Consider the following 23,783-nt stretch of genomic DNA (forward strand, 5'->3'; position numbering starts at 1 on the left):
ACAGTTCTGCTACTTCCTTGGTGTATGATTTTGGCAAGTTTCTTAACCTTTCTGTGCCTTTGATATTCAACCATAAGAAGAGATAACAGCACCTGCCTCTTAGGATTGTCAATCAGATTAAATGAATACACATCAAAACATACAAATGACTAGTGTAAAGCAAATATTCAATAAATACTAGCTATATATATGGCTCTAAATTCAGGGGCAGGAAAATTAATTCAATCAAATTAAAATTTTTCTCTGATGAAAATATAACAAGAGTTTCAGAGACTAGAACTATGTTTTAGAATATTCTTGTGTCTGTGAAATAAGAAGTAGCACTAATTATGCTAAAATTGAACATAAAACTGAAGTTCTTATATTGAAAAAATTTTCCCATTTAGTAAAATTAAACGAGCAAACAATCAAACAAACAAACACTCAAACCCAGGGTGAAATCTGTCCTTAGTACTTAAAATTTCATACTAGTTCTCATTACCAAAAATCAAGGGTAAAAAATTGCACGAAATGTCTGTTTCAATAAAAATGTACTATGAAACACTCTGGAAGTGACTGATTCTTAAAAATATGTACTATAAGACAGACAAATGTAAAACAGTGAAACAAGATGAGTTATTTTGCTGGTCATAAAATATTTATTAAGGTATACTTTAGGGAGTATAGTGAATATAAAATTTAAGATCACAATATGAAGCAATTTCAGTCCTCTCAAAAGTCAGCCCAGTCCTCATTGCTCTGCAGATGTAAAACCACTGGTGAGACTCACTAAAAGCAGTTTGACTAGTACAGAAGAGGCTTTTCATAAACATTTACAATTAGAGCTTCTGAACACCTCTTTTTAAGTGCAAAACCACACCACATTACACTAATGCAGCAACAATGCATTCATATTGTTCTCATTAGTCATTAGTAGTCAACTTGCATAAAACACCAGAAAAAAGCACAATGGAGTTCACAAAATGGGCTAAAAAATGAACCTGTCCTTGCAAAACACACATTGTAATGGAAGAAGACATTAAAAATATATTATGCACACTACAGAAGCTGCGTTCATTCCAACAATCTCAAGTGTCATTTCCTTTTCTGTAAAATCAAATTACATGAACCAGGCACAACTAATATTTGGGAGGCAGTGTGTAGCTAAAATTTCATTTAACTAATTATTCAATGATTTAAAAAATCCCCATAAATCTTTTCTGTCCTGAGGTAGTTGCAAAATAAATCATAACTTGGATATCAACTAGAGCTGAGGCTTTGACTTTTACTCATTACAACTAGTTGTTACTGACAGGAACTACCTTTTGATATTTAAAAGACAGTTGAGAAATGGGCCTCTTACTACACACACAAGATGATGGCTATGTAGGAAAGAGGATTAGCTGCTTCAGAACATGAGAAATATGGTCCACCATTGCTTTCACCCCCACCCACCCCAACCATTTTAGATTCTTTATTGTCCAAAGAAATCACCAGGAACAACACAGTAGATGTAGACAGATCATCGTCCTTTGCTGTAGCCAGGGAAGAAAAGGTCAAGTAGAGTCTGCAGAATCTCATTGGGAATCATGATGTAATTCTGGCCAAGATCATGCCGGCAAGCAGGGCAGGAGAAAACCTGAGCCTTAAAGGAGCGCTGTAAGCAATCCTAAGGCAAAACACAAGAAGACAAACCCAAAAAACACATCCAACTTCATCTGAGGGTAAAGCATGTAGAAAAGTACTCAACAACTTACGCTTTTAAATACGAACTAGAAACTTATTGTTTGGCAACAAGAAAAACATAAAAGATGAAAACCTGTAATGCCCTGAATCTGCACTATGAAAACCCGTTTATAGACGTGGTTTTTGTTCCACCTCTAGCATATACTGTGAGACTTCAGGTAAATGACTTAACTTTTGCGTGCTTTAATTTTCTCATCCAGTAAAAAATGAGGGTGTAACAGATTATGTATGGTTCCCACTAACCCATTTTCTAGGTTATGCTTTAATCCTGTTCTTTCCTGACAGAACATTAAAGAAAAAAAAATCAGGATTTCCATGCTTAGAACTAAATTATATATTTTATTAAATCACTTGACATATACTGTGTCATCCAAAAATGTATAAATAGGTACAAAATATATTACAGACTTAACTAATTCAAAGTCAGGCACAAACACAGATATGGAAGGTTTGTTTCCATTTTACAAGAGAAACAAACTAAAGTTTAGAAGTTAGCTCAGGATACATAACCGCCAAGCGGTAGAGCAAGATTCCAACCTTGGTTTTACTAAAAATCAAATTTTCCTTTCACACTACACTGATAGCACATATCAAACTCCTCTGGGCATGTTGCCAGACAGAATCTTTTTAGATTCCATTAAGTGCATGGAATTACTTCAGTTTGGGCTGTACTGTGTGAACCATACCAAAACTATAAGAGAAAACAGCAATGAAAATGACACCTTACTTTCTCTTTTCCATTTCAACTCCTCAACAATGCCAAACATGATTGAATATCTCAACTATATATATTTGAATTACTATTACTATCGAATTAAAACATGCATCTACCACCAAGATGTAATTAAATGCTTCTGAACTGGCAAGGTTCCATAACTATCCTGTTTTATGAAAAAATGCTTCACATGCTAAAAACAGGTTTGGAGGTTAGTGTGCCTTCTGGCTTAATAAGGGAAAATGAGAAAGGAATTCTACTTACTTTACAGACATTGTGGAGGCAATCTGTTGTCACAGGCTGGTAAACTAGCTCCTGGCAGCAGACACACATAAAAGATTGCTCCAATTTTTTCAGGAAATTCTAGATGGTACCCAAAAGGAAGGGAAAAGAAAAGGTTAGCATTTCATGAAACATTAGTAAAATTCAAAGTGATTTAAAAAAGTGTCTTGGTCCCATGTAATACATTTTTTTTATTTTAAAAAATCCATAGTGATTGTAAGGACTAGCAAACACATAATTGAAACTGGAAAAAAAAAAAAAAAAAACCATTCCATAAGATATATACATCAGTTTTAAATATTAGGATTGGGTTGAAAAGGTTGCAAAGGCAAAGCATTAAAAAGAAAATACTCCCCTAAAACTCATATCCGGTGTACAATTTTTCAATTAAAAAATCATGGACAATTTATCTCAAGGTCATTACATACAGTTTTTAAAAAGCTGCATGGTATTCCAGTACATGAATAAGCATTATTTATTCAATATTTTGCTATAAAACTTGAATATTTTTTAACCTTAAAAAAAAAACAAACAAAAAACAGCACTGGGCAATAATACTCTGTAATATCTAAGACCCCAACGAATCAACATATTTATTTTCCTAAGATTATCTTCTGTGATATTTTGTTGGAATCTAAAAATTCCATATTTTCTTGATACTAATGTTTACTCAAATTGGGACTAAGTTATAAGAGATAGAGCTGTCTAAAGCAAACATAATCAAATGTGTACTCTATGCTCTTCAAAACCATTATTGATTCCCCATTTGTTCTTTTAAACTAAAAAGATAAGTAGATTTTTGAATAGTCACAAGGATAATCCTCTATTCAGTTATTTTGGTAGTAGGAGAGTATATATATATTTTTTCTTTATATTAATAGAAAACGTAGAATTTACAAGAATGTCAAGTAAAAATAAAAAACCAAAGATTCCCAAAGTGTAAGATAAACATAGTATGATCTAATTTCTATGGAAACTTAAAAAAAACAAAAAAAAAAAACAAAAAAAAAACAAAAAACAAAAAACAAAACAAAACAAAAAAACCCCAACCTCATAGATACAGAGAACAGACTGGTGGTTGCTGGGGGTCAGAATTGGGGTACAAAATGTGTGCAAGGATTCAAAAGGTACAAACTTCCAGTTATAAAGTAAGTAGGTCATGGGGATGTAATGTACAGCATGATGACTATACTTATATGACAGTTACTAAGAGAGTATATTTTAAAAGTTCTCATTATAAGAAAAAAAGTTTTGTAACTATGTATGGTGGCAAATGTAGGCTTATTGTGGTGATCATTTTGCAATATACAGAAATATCAAATCATTATGTTGTACACCTAAAACTAATACAATGTAGTATGTTAATTATACCTCAATTAAAGAAAAAATCAAAGATCCTATTTCAAAGTTATGTCTTGATACTAATTTATAAACATGGATTATGAAAGTCAAGTGAGTTATCAACAAAGTATTATGCAACACATCAAAAGAATATACCAATTAGGGGAAGATGGGGAAAAAGCTATAAATTTAGTACTTGAAAATTTCCTTGTTAATGACTAATATTTCCCCGGTACCACCATGGTGCCTATAATACGAGTATACGTCATATAGGTATTTGGAGTTGCTACGATGTGCTAGGCAGTCATCTAAGCAGTGATGATAGAAAAGGCAAAGTCTCTGCTCTAAGGAACTTTATATTCCTTTAGGCAAGCAGACTGAAAAAAAAAAAATTCAATTTCAGATAGTAATAACTGAGAAAACAAAGCAAATTAAAACAACAGAATAAAGAGTGGCTATTTTAGAAAGGGTAGTTAGGGAAGTCCTCTCTGAGTAGTGTAATACTATTGCAGAAACTTACAGGATATGAAGGAGTAAGAGAATTCCAGTCAGAGAAATACTATGTGTATAAAGGCCTAGCAGCAGGAGTGAGTTGAATATGTTAAATAACAGAGATCACTGTAGCCAAAGCAGTACGGGCCTGAGAGAGTAGCGAAAGGAGTCTGCAGAGGTAGGTAGGGATGACAGATCACATAGGACCTTGGGAAGGTGTCTGGATATAAACACATATATTATATGTACATTTATTTAAAAGTCACCACTGGCCAACAGCTGATTTTTCTGGCTTAATAAATGTGTTCCTGGCTTATCTGAAGAAAATGGTCACAAAACCTGCCTAGGGCACCAATAGTACATAAACGTTCAGAGTAATCATTAGCAGCAACATCACATCACCTGACTTAGGCACTTAAGATCCTGCCACCAGAGGGCAGGATTATTTTTCAGTCTTTTTTTTGGTTTAAGAACTGTCAACTGGTGACTTGATTTCATATGAAAATTACATTGAAAGAAGGGGTTGAAAAGTCAGGTATACTTGATTTGAACATCCTTGCCAAGTCTCACAGGATTCAATCATTTTGATAATTTTTTAAAATTCATAAACAGGATATACATAATAAAAGATTCACACGAAGCCCAATACACATGTCCAGTACAGACAACAGATGTGCAAATGAATTTCACTGTGCACTCAGGGGGCTTTTTCCTTCACTGATATTTGCTTTGTCCCCTGCCCACACCCACAGCTAGAACTCCCTCAAGTTATCACTAATCAGCTGTATCCTCTCCAACCAGAGAATAATTAGACTGTGATCAACAACTGCTTGCTGTATCTTACTTGCTCTAAGTGAAAATGAGCCTGACCTGCCTGGGTCTCTTACCTAAAAATCAAGTAACACTTCTCACAGATCTAAATTACTTTACTTCTGTCTTTCAAACATGTAAGCCTCCTTCTATCAAGGATAACTCAACATATCACATTTTTAGGCAAAGGAAATTATGACTTCAATATAAATCCAAAGAGTATTTAATAAATCTTACCCATTTCTAAAAGTTTAAAAATTATATCAGGAATATTCTTCCTTAATATAATATTTCTCAAACAAAGAGCAATACAGAAACTCTATGAGAATTTCCTTTAAATGTAGATAAAAGCACACGCGCGCACACACACACACATTTCATTAACCCTATTTCAGGCAAACAAGAAGTTCTGGCTAATGCAGAGGGAAATAAAAGGAACATTGGCAAGAAGAAATTACTAAAAGATGACCAGATGGAATTTCAAGACAGGATACTAGAGCTCACCAACAATAGCTGCACATCACAATACTTTGGAAGGAAACAGATGAGAAGGGGGTTATTATCTAATAAAACATTAGATAATAACATTAATTAATATTATTAGATAATAATATTATCTAATATCAATTAATATTATTAGATAATAATATTATCTAATAAAACATAAGAGATTTGAATTTGTAAGCAAAATTCAAGACAATAAAAGCAAGGGACAATTTGACAATTCATATTTGAAACCTCTAGTTGGGGATCTGATAAGAAAGCTTTGTTTGCAAAACGCAGCTAATACAAAATCCATGCATTAGTTAACCTTGTAATTCCTTTTTACTTTGAAATTTTATGATTACCAAAAAATGGAAAAAAATTAAAAACATATGAAGTATTTAAATAAATATGCTAGTTTATCCCTAGGATGATCACTTAGGCATTGAAAATTGTGCTGAATTGCTTAAGATTTATGCCATCGGGTAACTGTGAAGTATAAAAAGTTTCCTGATGAGTTTTAGATTAAGTTGAGTGTGTGCCACAACCGAAAATTCTTCCCATGAACAGCACCTCAACATAAATTAAGTTCAGGCACAGAGAGGTCAAAAACCAACATCTAAGAGGTCTAAAATAAATTTAAGAGCATTTATGTACTGCTTCAGATTGTTTCTGAAAGCTAGTGACACTAGATGAGATTGGATAAAAGGAGCAAGTTTTGACTGACTTGTGAAAATGATACTTCATAGGAAAACTATTTTTTTATCATTTGTTATCAAAACATTACTATTTTAAAAATATTTTTATTTTTTTAATTAAGTTTATTGGAGTATTTTAAAAATCTTCTCATGATAACTATATATGATGACAGATGGTTACTAGACTTATCGTGATGATCACGTTCATTAGGTATATACAAGTCTAATCACTTAAAACTAATGTAATATTGTATGCAAACTATAATTAAAAAATAAATTAAAAAATGAAAAGGCATGGAATCATAATGAAAAAAAGTCTTTACATACTGGTCCTTCCACAAGAGATGCAAGCACTTCGTCCCATAGCTTCTGGTTTTGATGATCTTCTCTGATTAGATGTTGTTGTTGAGGGGTTAGCTGGAAAGCCTCAACAGCTTCTGCTGAATCTGATGCTTTGAACACTTTGGAGGCACTTGGACAATCATCTAGATTTATTTAAAAATATATCAGCAGACTTACAAGTGATTCTAAGCAGAACTATGAAATAAAAGAGTTAACTGGCACCAGTAATGTTTAGCATGAAGATACCTGCATAAACCAGCATCTAACTTCCCCTGGAGTTTGGGATACTATATTTGCTGCTGTTTTGGTTCTGACACTATTAAAATATAAAAAAGCACCCACCTATCCGAAAACAAACAAACTCCCCCCGCTTCACTTGCTTTTAATTTCTGATGAGTTTCTCAGTTTATTCTCTTAATATTTCTCTCTTTAGAAACTGTAATATTAGAATTGATTTTTTATAATCATTACCTACCATTATCTGGAGTCGGCCTTTTTGAGGCTCCACTGGCCTGCTTCTTTGTCTGTCCTTTAGTCTTCTTCCCTTCCTTATCTGAAGGGTAACCTACTGGATACTGATGGGGGAAAAAAGTAAATGTAGACTTAAAATTCACAGAGAAGGGGAGTTTTTGATCCTGGTGAGAAATTTTAAAAGGGGAGGGAGAAGTAGTCTATATTTTCCCTGAACTGAAAAAACTTTATATAAAGGAAAAAGACATTTAAAGAACAAAATTCAAAAGACAGAAGACTATTAAAATCCCAAATTCAGTATAAAACTATGTAGTTTTGATTAAGATATTCTGTTTTATAATACAATGATCTTAAGTTTCAGATCTAAACAGTAAAGTTTTCAGGAGTTGTGACTAGGTGGCTTGAAAATTTTGAGGTAGAAAGGAAAGTGGAATCTAGATATGAAGGTAAATGAAGAACAACTACAGAGTACAAAAGATGGTACTAATATAAACGGGATTACACTAAACTGTGGAGCCAATCTAAAAAAAAAAAACCAAACCACAAAAAAACCACCAAAATGTTAAGGATCAAATTTCTTATCTCTCAAAATTAGGGGGAAAAATAAAAGCTTTTAAGAGACCTAAAGCCATTAAATTACTGAATTCTTTTTTTAAAGGTTAGACTTTAAGGAATAAATTCTACCTATTATCCTTGCAGTTTTACTACATTTTTTTTTTTGACATGCTTGTGATAACACTCATGTTTAAAGCTGAATATGTTTCAAGACTCATAAATGATACATTTGCTCATCATAGTAGATGGGCTTACATGCTTCTGCTCACAGTTTCATATCTAACCTATCTAGAACATTCTCTGATGAACAGTGGATCTGAAAAAAACTTCTGAAAATGGGTTTAACAATAGGTTTTTAAATATCATTTATAAAAAGTATTATAGTTGATCCTTGAAGAACATAGGTTTGAACAACTTGGTTCCACTTACATGTGAACTTTTTTTCAATAAGTATATTGGAAAAATTTTCGGAGATTTCCTTATTACTATGAAACAATCACATCAACTACACTAGGCTACCATAAAGCTTTTTTTTTTATCAATCTATGAATTGTTATACCTATAAATATGAATTTCTTTTTCACATTATCTATTCATTTTTAATGTCTAATGTTAGAACTACATATAACATCTACGGTGTGTTGTATCATATAAGACAATATTGATGTAGGTACTGACAGACGATTCATCTTGTAAACAGATGACGTAAACTTACAGTATCAATACAGTACAATACTACAAATGTATTAACTTAAGATTTTCTTTTCTCTAGTTTACTTTACTGTAAGACTACCGTATACAACACATACAACATACAAAATATGTGTCAATTGGCTGTTTCTGTTATCAGTAAGGCTTCCAGTCAACAGGTTATTAAGGTTTTGCAGAGTCAAAAGCTATGTGTGGATTTTTCGACTGTGCTGGGGTCAATGCCTCTAATCTCCTTCATTTTTCAAGGGTCAACTGTATTTGGCAGTTATTTCGGCAGCTCATGGGGCTCATTTAAACAATCAATTTTATGAGTTTAAAGAGAAAACAAAAACAGGAACAGATTTGCACTAAAAGACACACACTCACCTGGCTGGGTGGTCAGACACTTGCCCATAGTTCAGCCCCTACACATGCAGTGTGGGCAGAGCCAGGGAAAATGACAAAGCTGGTAGTCTTTACAGGAAGCACAATGATGGGAAATGATGGAGGATAAACTCAAACCATGCTCTGAAGTCAGTGTCAGGGACAAAGTCTAGGGTGTATAGGAAGTGGAGGGGGAATGTAGCCATACCATCCACTATGCACACAAAACCAACAAAGTCTTATATGGGGTAACAGCTAAGCATGGGCAAAGGGAAAAAAAAGGCACAGCACTAAAGGTGGTGACAGGACAGGGAAGCAGCTTTGAGGGGGAAGAGAGAAAAGGGGTGAGGAAAAGTGAGAAGGGTAGGAAGCAGACCACTCTTACAAGTCACCTCCCCCCTTCCCTTACCAGAGACACACCCCCTATGCCCTCTAGGATAAACTTCCCTTCTCGAGGCCTCCTATACCTAAATTTTATGTATCCCTTTCCCTCATACTTCAAGTCATTTCCAAATTTAATTGGAAATATTTTACTTTTCAATGACCAGCCCAACTTTTTCTAAGCACGATTCTTGGTCTTAGGGCTGTTTGACACCTAGGATGCTACTTCTTTACTTCTCTTCTTTCTGTATACTTGCATGATCTCATTCCTCACCCCTTACAGTCCACTGATCAATTGCTGTGGGTTACATCTAGTGTTAAGACATGTTGATAGTATAGTACAGAGGTATATATTTTTATCAATACACAAGTAGCCTAGACAAATGTAATCTAACCTGTAAACGTAGGCATAATCTCCTTGACCGTTCTATTCCTTCTGAGGTCCAAGGAGCAGGTTCAACATCGTCTCTTCTTAAAAGATAGCGCCAAACCAAGAATCCATGGCTTGATGAAATCTCTGGCCAGTATTTCACCACCTAAATCATAATATTTCAGTACTAGTTTGAGATTCAAAGTTTAAACTTATTATTCATAATGTCATCATATTAGTGGTTTAAACTTGCCCAAACTAAGTGCAACTTCAGGAGGTACTTGCTTTGCTGTAATAGTAAATGAATTAAGAAAATTCACTAAAATATTATTTTGACCTTATTTCCTATTAAGATAGTTCTCATATAGGTATAGATTGCTATAAATTTGAAATACTAACAAAATTATGCTTATTAATATTTTGTGCATAACAGTATATAAAAAGTGGCAGTAGATGCCTGTTTTTTAAACAAAGAATATAACCTATTTTAAAAATTATAATGTGCTCTGCTTTGAAAATCTATTATAATTAAAATCATTTTGAAAGATATATGTCAAAGTCCACAATGGCAAAGTTATTTAAATGGTTTTATCATACAGAATATACTTATTAAAAGCTTAACCCAAAATATAACTCTGCCTTTACAAACTTAAAACTAGCCTTAAAAGTATTGAAGAGTTCACTAGGTGCAGCTGTTATATTTCCAGAAAAAGCAGACTACCAACTAAGATGGTCTAATGTTTCCTCCAACCCACCCACAGTAGAGCAGTTCCCTGTGGTAACCCTGTCCTGAAAGCCCAGGAAGAATGACTAACAAGAGGTCATGCCAGATAGAGCACCTTATAAATGCCATCATATCTGTTGCCTTCTTCAGGAGCATATTTGCTGATCTTCCTCCCTTTAAAACTGCGTATCACTCTGACTGGCTTACCAGCTCTCCAATTCCGAGACTCTGCTCCAATTTTATCATCCAATGGAGCATCACAGTTTAGGGCCAATGCCCTAAAAAATAAAACAAAGTCTTTATACCAAGTAATCTTTCTTCAAGTATATAATCGCATCATTAGCTCAATTAAAAGGTGAATTATGCCTTACCTGATGGTTAAGATTCTATGATTCTTTCCATATTATTCCAGATAATAGGATTATGCTTTCCCCCACCAGCAGAGAAGACAAATCAGTTTTCTGATGTCACCCCCAAGCCAGGGGATTGGTTCTCAGATAGCCTGTAGGGTTCTTCTGAAAGTAATAACATCTGTGCCACGTATAATAGAAAACAACTAGAAATACATGGAATTTTCTTTAAATAACGTTTGTTGAGGGAAGGGAGAAAGTTGGGAAACTAAAGCAAGTGATTGTTTTAATAGTTATTTTTGATAAGGGAGTGAGGTAAATTGCTGGAATAATGTAGAAAGAAATCCAGAAAAATAAATTTGTCAGCAAGGTACAAATGACCTTTCTAGGTCCACTTTCCACATTCCAGAAAACAGAGATTCCTCAAAGTTTAGAAGATATTAAGAACAAGCTCAATATGAGAATATTCTTTAAAGACCTCCAGTAAAAAGATAAGTTTAAATAAAACTGAAGCATTCAAATGGCTGTGCTAAATCATGACAATAAAGACTTTTGGCTGTTTGAGACCACTACATTTTACTGATGACATATGAACAGGAAGAAAACTGAGCTGGAAGCAGCACCTGATTTAGCTGAAGCTTCCTTAGTATGCGTACTCACTTAGTAGTAATTAATCAGTAAGGTTATTAGATGTTAGAAGACCTTTCTTGGGAGAACTTAGTCCTGCCAAAAAAAGAAAAACCAAGCTAGAATCTATTTAAAAGTAGTATTTTTTCCTCTAAGACACCTACTTCCTAACTTAGGTGAAAAGAAACCACTGAGAACATGTATGGTCAAAAATACACACACACACACACACACACACACACACACACACACACATACACACACAAAATCTAGTGAAATCATATATGATACGAAATCTTATTCAGGGTATATAGTTCTTTTTATACAGGCTCAAATAAAAAAAAAATAGACCTTAAGACTAAATGACTAATCTACTAAAATATCTTGATCACGGTTATATTGTTAAAATAAGTGAACTTAAGAAAATGTTTCTTTAAAAAAAAATTTACAAAAAATTAAAAAAAAATTTAAAAATTTATAAATGCAGTCAAAGGTTAAAGCTTACCAAGTTATCTTTATCTCAAAGGGAAGTGCACTAAAATCCTGAGAGGTAGAAGAAAATTGACTATAGGGCTATTTATGGAATATCTATTGAGATATACATACTCCATCTTCTTAAAGAGCTAGGATAAGGATAAATATTATCTTCATGTTAATGAAGATAATGCTTTGGTGCTCACAGGTACCTTCAGTCATAATGACTGCCACCATTAACTGGCACTAATTCCCTTCTAGCTTCATGAAAATATTCAGGCTGTTCAAGTATGTGAAAAGAGTCCCAGAGGATGAAACTAGCCACAACAATAAGGCTCTTCCATTACTCTATCCACATCTCAACAGGTTGCCTCTAACTGCCCTGATAAAGGACAGCCAGATTACCCTGCTACCCTCTTCAGCTTCATAAAGTAAAAGAGCTGAGAAGAGATAGGAACAAACTTCTTAAAGCAAGAAGCAGGTGTCAAACTACCTCTTAACAGAGAAGCAAAAATGAATTGGACCATATACTAGTCAGGAAAGAGTATACTGCAGGTAAGAGCTAAGGGCCTTTCACCACAGCTTTCATGTTTATAACACAAATAAGCACCTTTGCCTAAGAGGTCTTTACAATTAATCGTACTCACAGCTTAATGTATAAATTAATTGAACGGATGTCAAAGTCTATGATATGTCAATCTTAAATTGTTTTTGAGTTACTATTTCATTTTCATTATCTTATTTTTAATACAAACATTTTTACTACTTGTCAATTATTTTCTAACGAGACTGTTAACATAAGGTAAACAGGGTATACTTATTAGATTCTTCAAAAGCTTGAAAAGAATTTACCATGTACATTACAAGTGCAGGTGATTATGAAAGAAGTTTCATTCAAGCAAAATAATCTATTATTATTAAAGAGAAAAATATAATTTTCAGATTCAACAACTTCAAAAAGCCTTTTGCAAATTCTAGATACATTTTCGATGACAAAAGCACATCAAAAGATTTGTAACTCCTTTTAAGATCATTCTTCCTAAAGAACTGCTATCTTGATAGGAAAAGACTAGCTAGGGACTGGACTCCTGCCTCAGGAATGTTTTCACCAGCAAATCTGACCTGTCTCCTCTGCTGGTTCAGTAAAATAATCCTACTGTCAGAAATAATATAGAAGACATAAAAACAGATTCTATATAACCTGGTATGCAACAAAGTCTTTAACCCATATTGGTATATTCTTTACTTCACACGGTAATCAGAAATTAAGGGCACACTACTTAAAACCGAGTGATTTAGATTCAAGAAAGCGAAAAATACTTTTACTCAATAACCCACAAAACGCCCTTATTGATAGAATGCAAAAAAATTTCAACTTTATGAAATGATCACAAAATTATCAGTAAAACAAGTTATAATGTGGTCATTGCTATCTGATGGTTTGGATTACTTAATTTATTATTACTGATATTAGCATGCATTTATAAAACATTTTGAAGTTATTTTCTTTTCCCATGGAAGCTGGAATGTCATTAATACTTCTATAGAATAAAGATCAACACAAGGTGGTCTTTCATAACACCTTATAAGCATTTAGTTAGAAAAGGTCACTTTCATAAATAAACATTCTCTTTCATAATATTTAAAGACATCTTATTATTTTAAATCCTGAAAGCACCTTGAGTGTAGCACTGATTAAGTTATCTGATGTTTCGCTTACGTGCATAAATGTGGCTCCCAAACATAACCCTGTTTCACATTAGTGAGTATCCTCTAAAAAGAAGTGTATCTTTAAAATATAAATCTGTGTTGAGTAGAACGCAACTTTGACCTACGGGGTAGTGGATAAAGCCACCTTGTCCTCAACTTCACTTACGTGGGCTTCCTTCTTTTAAAGCTTTCAGGATGTTTTCAAATGCAAAGCGCATGTATTAAGACTGGGAATTATGTATTATGTCATTTGAAAACTAATAATTTGAAGAAATAAGTTAGGATTTCTTACAAATAATTATATAATCAAGTAATGGAATTGTAATTTTAGATCTTTAATGTTCAATTTAAGATCCTCCTCTACAGTCTAAGTTATAAATTATAGTGCTATAATCAAACATTTACACAGAGCCCAAATTATAAATAGTCTTTACAAACTCTAACAATAAAGAGTACCTGTTCATGTTTGTTAACGTTTGATCAGCCGATGGTGCGCCAATTCTTTTATTACCAGCAAGGTTTTTACCACCACTCCCAGTGTATGTGAATTCATCACCTCGGTCCTATAGGAGAAGATTTTCATCATTAGATACACAAACCCAAGTATAATTTCATCAATTCTTGTTTCAGAGTCAGAACATTTGATTAGGATGTTATGAACTGACATGGTCTCTCACAGTATCTACCAAAATTCAATGCAATCTTGCATGTAGTATACCTTCAAGTTATATCAGTTGATCTAAAGATTTCATTTTAAAGTTATATAGCTTCCAATATCTCCAAATGTGACTATTCTCATACTACATATATAACCAAATATATCTATAGAATGTTACAAAATAAAGTCATATGGGTTGGAAATATTGTTTCATTTAATTCAGTGTTATTAAAATAAACTTATCAATATTAGCTTCTAGTTTCTTTATCAAGTATCATTTTAATAAATACTCCATAACTGATTTCCCAACAGCAATCTATACCGTATTCAAGTTTGTTGCTAAATTTCAAATTTCAAATCCTAACAGTATGGTAAGTTCCCCACATCTCATAATCTATGGGTTCACTCAAATTACATTCAGGTAAAATAATTACCTTTCATTAAGTTGTATAAAGTGCCTACTAAATGTGAAAAAAAAAAAAATCATGCCAAAAGAAGTAGACGGTATACAAACAAGTTCCACAAATATTTCTGTAGTAGCTATAAATTTATATTGGTATTGTCTCTACCTCAAAATAAATTGAGAAAAGTAACTAGCACCATACAAATTAATTCTACTAACACTATCTAAATAGTGGTTCTTCTTTAATTCAAGATTATTTTAATTAATTAGTTCAGACTGCATTTAGGATAATAAAGTTTTGTCTACTAAATTCTTGCCTGTAATAAAGGTCAGTTACTTTGCATCTTGTTTTTCCTTTGGCTTAAAAGTCATAATTAAAGTCTCATGGCTTTAAAAGTCTGTCCAAAAACCTTTTTGTTGATCCAATATTGATGTCTAAATTTTAAAAAATAAAGCATTAAGGAATTTCATCTTTAGTTTGTACTCCACTTAAAGAAATTCTAATAAATAAGTACACCTACAAAAGTCTAGAACACTCCTTAAATTAATCATAAACGGTCTTCCAAATAGTATCTGAATTGACTTCACAATGTTCATATTCATAACCCTGTCAACTTTTAAAGTTATAATTGTGGTGGTGCTATAAAGGAAAAAGTAGGAGGAATTAGGAGAGCACACAAGGTGCAACCTAAGCTAAATGCTGCACTAAGCAGCGTTTAAAAGAGAACGAAAACATTTCTGATTATTCTTCCAGCAGCAAATAATCAAGTAAAAATAGTTCAAAATCTATGTTATTAAATCATCTATGCTTCAATCTTTGCACTAACAAAAACTTTAATTTCCATTGGGGGGGAAAACTGCCAGACTGTCAGAACTAAGCGAATATTATTTCAGACTGTTCTTTTCTATGGAAAATGATCAACCTAATTTGTTGCATTTTCTAGTCCATGCTCTACTAAGCTGTACCCCAATGAGCCAGTAGCTTAAACAAGACTGCTGCCTGGGAGAAGCTTACATAAAGTAGCCATCAGCTGCCCCAGACTGACTCGATTTCTCATGATTTTCCAATCTCTACTCTTCTCCTAAACTGTAAAGCAGCTGCCTAACACAATAAGCTGGGTCCTCCCATTCCTGCCATCACTCTTATCAGGCAAAAGACTTTCATCTCAATCTTCTCACCCTCCTCCCCCAGACTATCAGATAAATATCCTAAAGCACAATTAAAATCATTAAACTTTTCCCAGACACCTTTAATGATTCTTTAATTCAAAGCTGTCTAGAATATAGCCTCAATTTTTGCCAGTTTCTCTCTCATACGATCCCTTACATGCCCACAAAACAGGGTACTAGCACTACTATTGTTAATACCTAACACATGCACTTAAGAGTCTGTGTGAAGGTTAGGCTAAGCATTTTACATATAATTAATTGACTTAACCCTCACATCAACTCTATGAGGTAGGTTATTTTAAGTACTGTAAGCCCTATTTATAGATGAGGCGGAAGGGTTCGGCAGCTTGCCTAAGGTCACATAGCTATAAGAAATGGCACCAGGACACAAACTCAAACAGCCTGGCTCCAGAGTCTGTTCCTGATCACTGAGCAAACTACTTCTCAGGACAACTGTTAAGAAGCAGATCATCTTTGTGGGTCCTCATTTCTCAAGTGAGGCCAAACTAGCATTAGATTAATTCTCAAGTTACTAGACAAAAATGTTAACCACTTTATCAGCAGGTTTCAATAGTTTCACATCCATTCATCCACACACAACAAAGATCACTGGCTCCGTGAATGTTATATCAAATTAAATAAAGGTTTCAGAACAAAAATTTTTTTTGAATGAGAAAAGCTTATTCAGGTTTCCTCCATCTATTTCTGTAGATGTAACCTGCCTACGATAAAAGATCAAAAGATTGAAAATGTTTACAAAACATCTCCAGATACATCTTAGTTGGCAATCTAAGCCTATGTGTTTTAGTCCTAAAATAATTTTTTACAGTAGTTAATAGACTTAACTGCTTAACTTAACTTAGAATTAACTGCTTGAGATGCGTAACTAAAACTCATCAGCACTTTTCTCCACAAATATTTAATGTTTGACTAGTAACTATATTCAAAAGATGTAAAAAAGGAATAACACCCATCCCACTTCAACTTGGTACTCATTTTTAGCTTTACAATTACATGTTTATATGTTTCATGCATTTGAGATAAGCTTCTGATCCAGACCACAGAACTGTCGATCCATGTGCCCAGAGATTACATCATTTAATATCAATAACTTTGGCCAAGGTCTCACACACAAATGTCAAAGCCCAGATCAAATATAATTGGCTGGTTGCTAAAAACATATGTTAAAGAGATTCCACTTTTAGTTGGTTTTCTTACAGAGCCTTAAAAAAATTCTAAGTGCTCACTGTAACAAGCTATATAACATTCTTTGTATTTTTTGAAAAATATTTAAAGATATAGCTTCAAAATTATGCATGTCAACTATCATACAACTCAGTAATTGCATTTCTGAGCATTTATACCAGAGAAATGAAGACTTCTGTTTATAAAAACCTGTACACAAACATTTATTGCAGCTTTTATTCATAATAGACAAAAACTGGAAATAACTAGATGTTCTTCCATGGGTGAATAGTTAAATAAACTGTAGTACATCTATATCATGGACTACTACTCAGCAATAAAAAAGAACAAATTTGATAAAAGCCATAATTTGAGAATCATGCTGAGCAAAAAAAATGTCAGTCCCAAAGGTTACATACTATATGATTCCACTTATAAAGATTTTGAAATGATAAAATTTTAGAAACAGAGAACAGATTAGTGGATGTCAGGGGTTAAGAAGGGGTTGGGAGAGCAGGTATAGGAGATGTGGCTATAAAAGGGGAACTTGAGGGATCCTTGCGGAATGGGAAATAAATGTTCAGTGTCCTGAATATATCAATGTTAGTACCCTGGCTGTGAACTGTACTATAGTTCTGCAAAATGTGACCATTGAGGGAAAACTGGTAAAGGGAACAAAAATCACTATAGTATTTCTATTGCTACATGCCAATCTACACTTATCCCCAAATAAATTTTTTAAAAAAAGAGCTCTATAGAGAATGTATTTTTATTGCAATAATCAGTTATCACATGTATATATAAATCAAAATAATACATATAAAGATTAAAGACTGCCAATTACTTTACCTTGTATATAACTGATCATTTCAATGTAAAAATTATGCTAAAAAGATAGGATTTGATATACCTATCTTTTTGATAGACAAAACTTCTGTATTTTACCAAATGATCAAGACAGGTTCTAAAGAACAAGGTCATATCATGACTTACTACTTCATCTGCAAATCCACCAGCCAGGACAAGAGAATAAGCCCCATCATTACTTCGACCATGAATTCCACCAACATGGGGTCTATGAACACCTGCTTCGCTCACCTATAAAATAAATAGTCTCAAAATACCTTTGAACAGTTAGTTAAGTTACATTTACAAAATGCTTTCACATACATCATTAGACCCCAAAACCCTCCAACTAAGAACTGCAACTCAGTCAGAGTTCTATCTTTTGCTCATTGACATTACTTCTCCCCAACTACATATCCCTTAGGTACTAAGCTGGTGATGTTTAAAACTGCTCAGGCCTAGAATTCTGAGTTTTAAAATAACTATTAAATAATCATCACCTTATGTTTATTGGTAATTCCAGCTCAACTTGGGTAAAAAAGAATTTACTATCAGTGCTCTGCATCTCTTCCCGTATTTTTCATCTTTGATTATGGCACTGTTCTCTAGCCATGTCAGAAAGGCAAGATTCACATTAGCCTCATTCTTCTCCTTTATTATTCAAACCCATTTGGTCACAAATACTACTGATGTGATCTCCCAGAATTCTCGAATCCATCTTTTTCTCCTTCCACTGCTATAATCTTAGTTTGAGTCATTAATGCTTAAAATAGATCCCTTTTTACTGCCCTGTTTTGTTCCTTCGAACTCGTTCTACCCACCACAAACAGAATGATCCTTTTAAGAACAAATTTGCTTTTAATTTTTAACTGCTTAAAATATATTAAATGGTCTTATAGTATATCAAGATCAAGTTAAGTATTATACATTATCCTCTCTCAGTCTGGCTCCTATCTACTATATCTCCAGCTTCTTCTCCATGGAGCCTCTATTTTTGAATGAAAACTACTCAGTGTTATCCAAACATGCTATCCATTTTCTTAGTTTACTCATGCTATTCTACTACTTCAATGGCCTACTATTTTTCCCATATACCTTCAATTCTGGCTCACTGAAATAAGTGTACTTCCAACTCTCCAAGAGGAGTATTGTAATTCATGAGTTTAGCATGCAATTGTTCTTAGCGGAGAAAAAGGAGATGAAATCCAAGCCAGTATAGTTGGCTAAGAGGCACAACAGAAGGCCAGGAGAAGCTGATAGGAGCAACAGAACCAAGATTTAGACCTTGGAAATACCAGGTCCTTCAGAAGACAGAACCGCTTGATTTCCTACCTTACCAACCCTGATAAAAATAAATCTATTCTGAACCTTTCCTACTTTCTAAACGGCATTCTTTTAGTTGCTAAGGCCGACTACCTCGAAATCGTCTTAGACTGTATTAATGGGGCTTTTAGCTTTTTGACTGAATTAGTGACAGGTATACAAAAAAATGAAGCAAACAAAAAAACAAGATAATTAAAAATATACAATGTGTATTTTTATTGCATTTTATTAATTGTATTTTAATATTTTTACTGTATTTATAAATCTAAAGTCGTAATAATAAAAACCTTGAATACTGATTTAGTCAAAATTATTCATAACCATTGCAAACATGGGAGGACAGAGTATGTTAAACTACATGTTCATCTTCCACAGGAGGAAGTTAATAAAACTAACATATGAAGACAAAAGCAGCATAGACATGTTACTTAGAAATAAGGAGGTAAATCCAGAAGAAATAACTAAAATGTTAAAGTGATTGTCACTGAGAAACAGAAAGTAGGAATCAAAAAAGGGCAGGTTTTTATAATATAAGTCATATACTAGTATTTAACTTTTCAAGCTATGGATTACACTATTTTAATTTGAAAATGTTATCAATGGTCTAAGCACCAGGGCTACTCTACTCTTATTTAAAGTTCAAAATCCTGAGAGTTTCTAATTGGAAATTGCTCTAAGATTTTTTTTTTCCACATTAAGTTTTCCATAATGTTAAATTTGCCTTTCTAAAGAAGAAATCAGGAATAAATAAAACAGATCCTTCTTCAAGAAGAAAAGAGAGAAGTAATTTTATCCTTGGATTATCTGGCAGTTCCTCTAACCAGTATCTTAACAATCATTTAGGAGAATGACACCAAAGAAAACATCTAAAGTGAACTTTCTTGGAGTTCAAGGACATTAAATGAGAACTCAGCACTTGACTTAAAGAAAAAAAAAAACCTAATACTTAAAATATTAAATTCTTAAGAAAAATTCTTTGGAAAGCTTAACAATAATGTTAACTACCATAACTGTAACAGAAGAGTAAAACAAAGTGATGACAAGGCATACCTGATGCCCAATTCCACGATGCATGTTCCTGTCTATTAAGCTCTGGGGAAGAATCTATCTGTCCAACAGAAAATCTTTCATTCTAACAACTGAATGCCATGTGATACTACCTAGGGTAGTCCATTTATAATCGAAAGACACTGATATTTGCTACAATTTGAACTATACCCAATTTTACCTTTTCAAATGAGCCAATTTAAAACATACCTGAACTCTAAATCTCCAAGTTGATCCAACAGGAATTCCAGGAATAGGTCCATAATGATTAGAAGGAACAATAGTACATTCTCTAGTTCGACCAACACAGGCCATTCCCTGTAAGTCACAGAACAAGCTGTCTGAGACACCAATTACGTTAAATCTTAAAGCCCTTAATTACTGTAAGAGGTGAACAAAATAGAAACCTATTTATATGATTAACAATATATAACAATTTATGATTAAACTAACAATTACAACATAAATTAACAATTTGTATCATTAAACAATAGTTATTTGTTAATATTTCTAATACTTAAAGTATCATTTATACCATTACTACTATTGTTATCGAAACATTATAACATGCATTACAGTTCTAAACATTGTAATTCAGATGAAAAAGAGACTTTCTTCTTTACCCTTCCCCAGTCTCTCCGGCTTTCAGTACTAGCTGATGGCATTTTTGCTTTCTTTTTACTCATCTTGAGTCTTTCGCCAGCCTTAACAACTTCACTGGAATCAGTTTTACAGGAAGGACAATACCTTTAAAAAAAAAAAAAAAGATTTTGATATTAAAGCCAATAACAAAATAATGGTCTTTCTTCATCAGAATGAGTTTTAAGATATTACAATTAGTGTGTTATAGAGCTTCAGAGGGCATTTAAAAATTAAACTTTTCAAAATATTTACATGGTTAGGCTAGTCAAAGAAAAACTTGTCATTCTTTAGAGAACTTAAAAGATTTTAATATCATAAATTGTCAAATTTGGTTCATAAGCCAGTCCCATTTAAATAGCACCGTGCATTCTGATTTCATCACCAATCCTGAGAATGGAAATTATTCATTTGATGTTTTTATCATTAAAGCGAAAGTAGCAAGAACAGACGATTCGAGACTGAACACTGAACTATGCAACTAATATATCTCCCCATCTATATTGGTTATTAGAATTCTCAAAGTGAAAAACATAAAATCTATTATAAGTATTCAAAGATGTTCATTTATAATAGTTTTATTCCTAGCTCAATTTTAATTCCCTATACTTTGTCCTTTAGCCTATTTATAGTTAGTTGGTCACCCTACTGTAACTTCTGCAATATTTGCAAGTTTATTCAGTTCCAGACCACTGCAACAAAGTGAGTATTGCAATAAAATGAGTCATAACATTTTTGCTGGAGTGTCTTGTCTTCAATTTGTAAAAAAAAAAAAAAAAAAAATCTATGAAGCACAATAAAATGAGGTATGCCTGTATGTCATAAGTTGCCTTAAATTATTTCTAAAGAGCAAAGTATGTTTATAGAAGAAAATAGGCTATTCTTGTGTCACCAAGGAACGGAAACTTTGGGAATATAGATCAGCTATATTTGGGAATATAGATCCATAAGGATCAGCTGGCCACTCCCCCATTAATCTTAAATTTCTTTGTTTATACTTCCCATTTCATAATTATCTATTCCATGTAGCCTATAGAGCAAAGAAGACATCTATACCCATTTAGTTAATTTTAATTGCCTAATTATGAGATATCTTGTTTAGTGCTATAGGAAAAAAAAATGTAAATAATTCAGTCCCTGATTCTGAGAAAATTAGGTAGGCGGTAAGATACACAAATTCAATGTAAAATTATGTATGAGAAGGCAATAAATACTATCAAGTGAAATCTCTCCTAATTAGGAAATCAGGAAAGCTTCCAAAAATTAATTTGTTAAGACTATTTTATCTGATGTGCTACCCTTTATAACTGTAATTTTATCAAAGATCTTAGGGTTAAAGCAGGCATGATCTCTGTCTGATGAGAAAATAAGTTCAGAGGGTAAATAAATATCCTGACAACATGATTTGTAGACACAGAAAATATTTAAGGTTAAGGAGTTCCAGATGAAGTGAAGGACCTAGATATGAATGTAGAGATATTTTATGGAGTAATCTAAGAAGGTCTTCTAATCATATGATCCTAAATCACCTCTGGGATTCATTCCTTCAGCAGGTTTGTTCAGAACCTCCTTTATGACAGTCACTATTGTGGTGCAGGGGATAAATGTTTGTGATCAAAATGTTTGTACACAGTAGTTAAGGAAAACTAATACATACGATGAAACAATTTCAGAAAGTGGTTAAGTGCTAAAAAGGAAATATATCAGGGTTATTTACATGGTAAGAATAATTAGAAATGCTATGTGTCTTTAGATAGTTAAAGCTCCTCAGGTGGTATTTCAGCTGAAATAAGAGGAGTCTGTCGTATGAAGAAGCAAGAGAAGGCATTCCAGGCAGAGACACAAAGTGGAAAGGTCCTGAGGAAAGGAAGGAATGGTATGCTTTGAAGAATATAAAGTTCTCTCTACCTATAAAGAACATGGGTAAAGTTGAAGTTTAGTAAATAAACTTGATAGTGATAAGTGATGAGGTTAAAGAGTAGACAGGGGCCAAGTCATAGATGGCAAGGGCTTAGATTTTATTGTAAGTGCAACAGGAAGACATTAAGGGGTTTTCAACAAGTGAGTAACCTGATTCAGAACTTAGTAAGAGCATTTTGCTGCTATGGGAAAAAGGAAGCTGGTGGGCAATGTGAAAGCAAGGAGACTAGTTGGACATTTATTATAGCCGTTTGGGGAAGAGATGGTGGTTTGGACTGGGGGGTGAGATGAGAGAAAGATTATGGAGAACTGACAAGATATGCTCATATAATATTGGATGTAGAGTATGTAAGAGGGGTGGTAAAGAGGGAATCAAAGATGAAGGTATTATAGACTAAACATTAGAGGAGCGGGATTTTAGGCAGTGTGTTGGTAGAATCAAGATCACTATTTGGACTCATTAATTTTGTGATCCCAGGCAAGTAAGCAGTTGGATATAGGATTAGAAAGCTCGGGGCAGATTAAATCTGAAAGTATAAATTCAGAACCATTAGCTTGGTATTTTAAGTCTCATGATTGGATGAGGTCATCTAGGGAGCAAGCATGAAGACAGAAAACAAATGAGTAGTGCTTTGGGAAACTCTGAAATCCGGTAGGTGAGAGAAAACCAACAGGTTACTAAGAAGGAAAGGCCAGTGAAGTAGGAGGAAATTAGATCACATAGTATACAGTCTATAAAAAGAGCTAGCAGTTTACTAAGAAGACTGAGAAGTCATCATGAGTTTGGCAACATGGAATGTATCTGTGTACCTGACATAAGTAGATACAGTGGAGTAGTGGGAAGAAAAGACTGGAGTGCTGAGGTATGAATGGGGGGGAGAGAAGTGGAAATTATCTGCGGAAATAGCTCTTTAGAAGCTTTGCCATGAAAGAAGCAGAGAAATAGGATATGCAGCTGCTGGAGAAAA

The 23,783-nt window shown here is 33.4% G+C and overlaps 1 protein-coding gene across 1 annotated transcript in view; it reads right to left on the bottom strand.

The window, feature by feature from the left end:
* Window positions 1-615: 615 nt before the first annotated feature.
* Window positions 616-23,783, bottom strand: part of UHRF2 (ubiquitin like with PHD and ring finger domains 2) — a 68,032-nt gene continuing 44,864 nt past the window's right edge. Inside the window, exons 7-16 of the mRNA XM_039880422.1 lie at window positions 20,880-21,003; window positions 20,467-20,574; window positions 18,034-18,138; window positions 14,081-14,187; window positions 10,579-10,741; window positions 9,765-9,905; window positions 7,364-7,463; window positions 6,874-7,031; window positions 2,705-2,803; window positions 616-1,648 (exon numbers count right to left, since the gene is read on the bottom strand). Of these exons, the coding sequence (XP_039736356.1) occupies window positions 1,502-1,648; window positions 2,705-2,803; window positions 6,874-7,031; window positions 7,364-7,463; window positions 9,765-9,905; window positions 10,579-10,741; window positions 14,081-14,187; window positions 18,034-18,138; window positions 20,467-20,574; window positions 20,880-21,003 (1,252 nt within the window). The 3' untranslated portion in view covers window positions 616-1,501. The remainder of the gene's footprint in view (window positions 1,649-2,704; window positions 2,804-6,873; window positions 7,032-7,363; window positions 7,464-9,764; window positions 9,906-10,578; window positions 10,742-14,080; window positions 14,188-18,033; window positions 18,139-20,466; window positions 20,575-20,879; window positions 21,004-23,783) is intronic.

This window comes from Pteropus medius, unplaced genomic scaffold, assembly GCF_902729225.1.
Source record: "Pteropus medius unplaced genomic scaffold, Ma_sr-lr_union100, whole genome shotgun sequence".
NCBI lineage: Eukaryota > Metazoa > Chordata > Mammalia > Chiroptera > Pteropodidae > Pteropus > Pteropus medius.